General features: G+C 30.5%; 1 protein-coding gene across 1 annotated transcript; it reads left to right on the top strand.

Moving 5' to 3' along the window:
- The first annotated feature begins 3,266 nt into the window (after nucleotides 1–3,266).
- On the top strand, nucleotides 3,267–4,541 carry LOC129919831 (uncharacterized). Its single transcript, XM_056000903.1, has 2 exons — nucleotides 3,267–4,153; nucleotides 4,224–4,541. The coding sequence occupies exons 1-2, from the start codon at nucleotides 3,403–3,405 to the stop codon at nucleotides 4,265–4,267; spliced, it is 795 nt and encodes a 264-aa protein (XP_055856878.1). The 5' UTR covers nucleotides 3,267–3,402; the 3' UTR covers nucleotides 4,268–4,541.
- The last annotated feature ends 1,798 nt before the right edge of the window (nucleotides 4,542–6,339 follow it).

Raw genomic sequence — 6,339 nt, 5'->3', positions numbered from 1 at the left:
CACAGAACCTTTAAAAAAAAGTGGGTTCAGGAAAAATTCGAAATTGCTAATTTTTTTGCACAGAACCTCTACTTCTCATTTAGAAAAACATAAGAAAAACTGATTGCATTGGAGTATATAATTCTAGCTAAGGTGGAGAAAGAAGTAAAGTACCTACCTGGCCTGCAACAAGGTTGCATCCAAGCGGAAGATAACACAGAACTTGTCCGTCTTTCTAGACAAACAATTTGTTTCCACTTTTTTTTTTTTATATATATTTTTTTCATTTTCATTTTGTTTGTTTGTTTTTTTTTAGATATTTTTTTTGTTACTGTTAAGTTTATGATTTTCATTGCACATTCCTTTTCGGTTTTTCTCATCATTTTTGTTGTTGTTGTTGTTTTGCTTTGTTTCATTTAATGGTAAGTTTAGTTGCTAGTAGAGTTGAAGTCTTCCGTCGGTCGTTAGAGAAAGAGAGTAGTTCTTTGTGTCTGATGAAGTGAACAGACATAATGCAGGTGAGGTTGGTGGAAATTTATATATATTTGTCCTTTAAAGGAGTATACGGCAACAAAAAAAGGGATAGTTACTGAGTTTACCAAATGATGGTCATAAGCTGATAAAGTTAAGTTTAAATAAAGGTTACAAGTGTGGAGGTTGAAGAGGATAACACAAAAAAAAAATGAAGGTAAGTTGTATAGCTTCGCAAAGGATCCTTCTTCCTCCTCCGAAACTGGGAAATGAATAAACTAGATGAAAGTACTTTAACGTCCTTACTTCTAGAATAGTCCCTTTGGAGTACTTCAGGGTTATGAACACTTAATCCAAGTGTCTATCAATCGATCAATTAATTGAAAGCGCAACCAAAAGACGATTTAGTTGTGGATGTTTGTTCAGTAGGTACTGTTGCTAAAGGGGTGATTAAGCTTAAGAAGGTGGAGGAACTTTGATGGCTTAAATAAGAAAAGTAGATTAGAACAAAATTGATTGGTAATGCATTTTCGCAAAGTAGGTTAAGTGGAGCAAATGTATTAAATGTTGTGATTTTTAAGTCATTTTTTGTATAGTTTGAGAACGAAATTAAGTGCTCATTAAAAAAAATATGTGCTATCAAGAAAATCACATTATTAAAAACTTGCGATTTAGTTTCGCAATTTGGCAAAATTTTGAAACAAATTTCTAAAGATCTTAAGCTTTATGAAAAGTAGACTGAGAAAATGCATGATATTTAATCTTCAGCATTAAAAACGTTATTTAATGCAATTTTGGAAAATTTGCAGCTTCGCAAAACAATTTGCGAAATTCTTGATGCTTATTATTTTTATGATTTCGACTTCTATTTCACAACTCTATGATACTTCATAGACATTTATAGTGAAATTACTGTTTTTTGTCATTGTATTAATTTTGATAGGTAAACATTTCCACAAAATATAATTCTTCAAGATCTTCTGATAAAAAAAAAGTTATTGCAATTACATTCAAAACTTTTTAATGAAATAATGCTTTTGGAATATTTATATTTCCTTTAGGAAATAAAAAGAGAACGTCTAAGTTGAAAATGTTTTTTTTTAATAATAAAATATTAATTTGATTTTTGATATAGGTCGTTTCAAATCAAAAGTCCCATGGAAAATTGAGCAAAAATAAAAAAAAACTCATTCGCTTACTGGAAGAAAGCATTTATGAGGCAGCTGAACTTTTTCTAAAATTACGATAAAATAATGAAGAACAGTTCTTGATATCCCTATTTTAATTAATAGATCCGTCTGTGAGATTCAGTGGGTTAGCCTCAGAAAGCGGAGGCAAGTCTCCCGGGCTTGCATCACTCGATATCCGCGGACAATACAAAAAAACATACAATTATTTAATTATTTATCATTTGAAGGCAGTTGGAATAACATTGCCGAAGATATTAGTATAGGACTAGGTGAAGATGGACCAGAAATGTCCAGTTTGTATGATAGCAATTCATAACATAAAATTCTATTCACATCTTTTCATTTGTATAATTGGGCAGTAAATATCTTATTTTTATTTTTCAATTATTTTGGAGTCGTCACCATAGAAATCATTAATAAACAAATTCAGATTTTTCGTTTGTTGATTTTTTTCTCTGGCATTTCTTTCATTCAAACAAGCATGATTTGTTGTTATTTTTGAGTTGATTTGTCGCAATGAGCCAATAAAATTGAGTTTTTTGTTTATTTGCTCTCAATTTTATTGGAAGGGAGAAAATAAACTCTGAGTCAGGACTTTTGATTTGAAACGACCTATAACAAAAAACAAATTAGGCAAATTCAATTTAAAACAAATTTTATAAACAAAGTATAAAATAATTAGAGTAGAAAACACTCTGAGGGCGTATTTTCAACACTTTTGCAGAATTAAAATCTATTTAAAAACTGAAACCAAAAGGAAATTTTATGTGATCAATATTAAATTTATTCTAAGGCTAATTTTGTGGAAAAATTAAAAATCCATCAAGAACACTCCACCGAAGAAGTCAATTCCCAGTAACTGACCATGACACGTGTTCGTTTAACCATTATTAATTTTGTAGGAAATAGTCTGTAGATTGAAAAAAATTATGGAGTCAAGTTCTATATCAATCAAACAATTCTATAAAATAGGATTAGTGACTCAAATAACTTGTCAGTCATGAATTTTCCTATCGCAGGTTTTGTTGCCTTTCTGGCTATCTTCGCATCTAAAATTATAGAAACCAAAGCTAAAATAAGTTCAAATTTTGTAGACTTCATCGGAAATGTTATCAAAATTGAAAAATTTGAAAGTCTTTTTTTACTAAAATCATCTAAAGATCAAAACAACTTTGATGACAAATTCATACAAAATATTACAACTTCACTTGATATTCCAGTGATTTTGGCCAGTGAAACCTCTTCATTTTATTTGAAGGGAAAGTTCAACGAGAACATACTAACTATTGTTCAATTCGATTCAAGTGATTTATATCTTCAACAACAACTTTTAAAAGATCTTCAACATGTTCGATTCTGTAAGACAATTTTCGTGCTAAAAAATTCTTCAAGAAATGATTCGGAACTAAGGAATCTGTTCGATTTCTGCTGGAAAAATAGAATGATAAATGTAATAGCAGTCTTTCAAGACTTTTGGACTCCTTCGGTTTTCTATAGTTTTAGCAATTTTGGAAATTTCGTAATTGAAGAGCACATTTGGAAAAAAAATTTGAGTATTTTTCCAAATCGAATGTTAGATTTAAAAGGCGCTACTTTGCCAGTTTTCTTCGGAGGAGTAGAGCCCGGAGTAATAATCTCAAGAAAATCAAATGGTAACACTTATATTGGTGGTGTTTTTGGGCATTTATTTCATGCTTTTGCAGAGAAGTACAATGCCAAATTGAATGCTTCAAGTGTTAACACCTCACTTACACCTTACCAAATGCATCTTCTCGTTTTAAATGGATCAATTGAAATATCAGGAGCTGGTCTTCACATTGTAAAGGTTCCATATGAATGGTTTTCATATCCATATATGATTTTTGATTGGGGTGTGATGTTGCCTGTGGAATCAAGCCTCCCTATATACAAGGTATTTGCATATGTTTTCAACTGGGAAGTGTTTGTTTTAATAATTGTTTTATTAATATTGCTATCAGCATTAGTAACAGTTAGCGATAAGATCAAACAATCAAATCGACCTTTTTCCATATTTGATTTCTTCTTCAACATTGATTGCTTTCGTGGAATTCTTGGTGAACCCTTCTTGGGAATAACAAAACCATCTTTTACTATAAAACTTATCTATTCACTGATTTTTATGTTGGGAATAATGATTGTTACTTCATACGATGCATTTCTTCAATCGTTCTTGACTCATCCACCAAAAGAGAATATTATAAGGTCCTTCGATGATCTACAATCAACTGGTTTGAAAATCAACGCCATTCAATCTGATATCGATGAATTGTTAAACAAGCTTAGACCTGAACTAATGCAAAAACACTCAAACTTATTTCTAGCTCAAACAAATTTTAAGGATTTTTCAAAAACTCGTGATTCCTTAAATTCAACAAATGGCTTCACAGTTACCGAACCCAAATGGAAAACTTATGAAGATAAACAAAAATTTTACGGCCAAGATTTGTTTCGATGGTGTGAAGAATTGTGTTTTTTGGAAAATATACTAGCAGGTATTTCGATAAATGAAAATTCAATTTATAAGAAAATATTAGATTTTCATATCTTGGAAAACCTTTCAAGTGGATTGTTTGAATTTTGGACAAAGAAGACGTTTTATGAATTGATGAAAGTTGGAAATGTTGTCAAGTTAAATTTTGGTTTTCACTCAAAATCAAAACAATTGAAAGTTGAAGATTTGAAATGGGTTTGGATAATGATGGGATTTGCATTGATGGTTGCTAGTTTGTGCTTTATTGGAGAATTTTTTGTTTTTAAGTGGAAAAATAATATTAAAAAAGTAAAGTGGCAGAAAGTACGAACATTGCTGAATGATATTTTGAAAAATTAGTCTTAAGACCTATATAAAGATTTTCTTGTAAATGTTGTTCAGATTTTAGAGTGTGCCTGTGTATTGATAAAAACTAAATAAAATTGCACGCTTTTTGGGTGTTTAAATTCATTTCTATGAAATTGTTTCTTCAAAATCTTTAACCATTTCTTATGTTCCATATTGCCCTCCTCTATGGAGGTCTATATTAATTTTAATTAAATAATTATTTTTCATTAAATTTGGGATTTTTGGGATGCATTTGATAGAAATTTGAGTTCAATTTGTACTTTTGTAAATTCGGAAAATATTGTAGAACTTATTCAATTTACTCATTGAAAATTGAATCAAAATAATTTTCGACTTTAAATTCATTGTGGAACGTATTCAGGATTCATATTTTTATATGAAAAAAGAGTTATTTCTAAATTGTTATTTACAAATATTTGTGTGGAACGTATTCAGTATTCTTCATAATATAAGTTAAGTGTAAGCCAATGCAATAATGACTGTGGAATGTATTCACTTTTTAGAAAAAAAAAATTGAAACTAAAACTTATTTAAAATTACCTACTGTGGAATGCATTGAATATTCATGAAAATTTTAGTAAATCTGTTAAAGTATTTGTGGAAGGTATTAAATATTGTTCTGTAAATTGTTAATTTACTGAAGATATGAACTAAAAAGGGCTATGGAAAATAGTTTTTGTTCAATTCACCATTTAATGAATGTTTTGACGTTTTTGTGAAAGTTGTCAACAGTTCGAAACTTCAATTTTCATTTTACTGTTGAATACAAAAAAGACAATTCCCATTAAATATCTCCCAGGAAGTCCTTTATTTTCAAATTTATTATTCTTCCATTGTCATTCCAATATCATTATAATATATGAAATCCTCCACAAAAATTGTATAGAAAAAAAAAAAACAAAGCTACTTAAAGAAAAACTCATTATTCACAGGTTTTTGAGTTTTTCCACCTTATTACATATTACAGTTAAGTAATCTAGTTAAATCTCTTCATTTAAAGAAAAAAACAAACTCTCAAATAACTTTCGAAACGACGAGCTAAAATAACATAAAATAGGTAAACCATATACAATGTCGAGCAAAGCAGCAATAAACATACAAACATTGCCAAGTGAGGTATACTTGGTATCCTGATGTTGAATTTAAGTTGCCCACAACTAAATAAAAAAATTAAAAAAAATAAAATAATTCCATTTACTCAAACCAAAAGGACCTTTTTTGTCCTGTCTGTTCCGTGGAGCGCAATAAATAAACAAACAAACAAATGAAAAAAATTAAACGAACAGAATAAAAAAAAAAGAAAGAAACTGAAAAGTATTCCGATTAATTTTATGCGCTTTACCCAGCAGCAGGACACATTTTCCTGTGTTCATTCTTAAGCATCGCGTAGAGGTACCTACTCATGAACTGTAACCACATTTACTTACAAAGTGGTTACTTAGCAAGTATTCCCTCTTACTCCCCATTCCCCGCTCCATCGTTTTTTCTGGTATACGCTCAAAAGGTAATCAAATTTCAAAGCATCCAATGGAATCGTCCTTTTCGTCCTTTCCTCATTTCCAGCTTCGGGGTACCTGTGGAACCTTTATCGCGTGCCATGTGCCGCCCAGTTTATAAAAAAGCCCTCTGTGTTCAGCAGTCGCAACGTGTTATTACGTGTGATGACATTTTCCATCTCAATAGTGGGCAACTGCATTCACGGGTAGGTACACCATTTTTTAAGTTTACCTATCCCTCAACTCCTTCTTAGTCACACTTTTTATGAAAAAGAATGTTGGCAGGCGCGGGTCCAGAAAATTAGTTTGGGGGCAAATGATACCTCAACGAAGTATTAAAATG

Source organism: Episyrphus balteatus, chromosome 4 (assembly GCF_945859705.1).
Source record: "Episyrphus balteatus chromosome 4, idEpiBalt1.1, whole genome shotgun sequence".
Classification (NCBI taxonomy): Eukaryota; Metazoa; Arthropoda; class Insecta; order Diptera; family Syrphidae; genus Episyrphus; species Episyrphus balteatus.
This window is presented reverse-complemented; position numbering and strand designations above follow the sequence as displayed.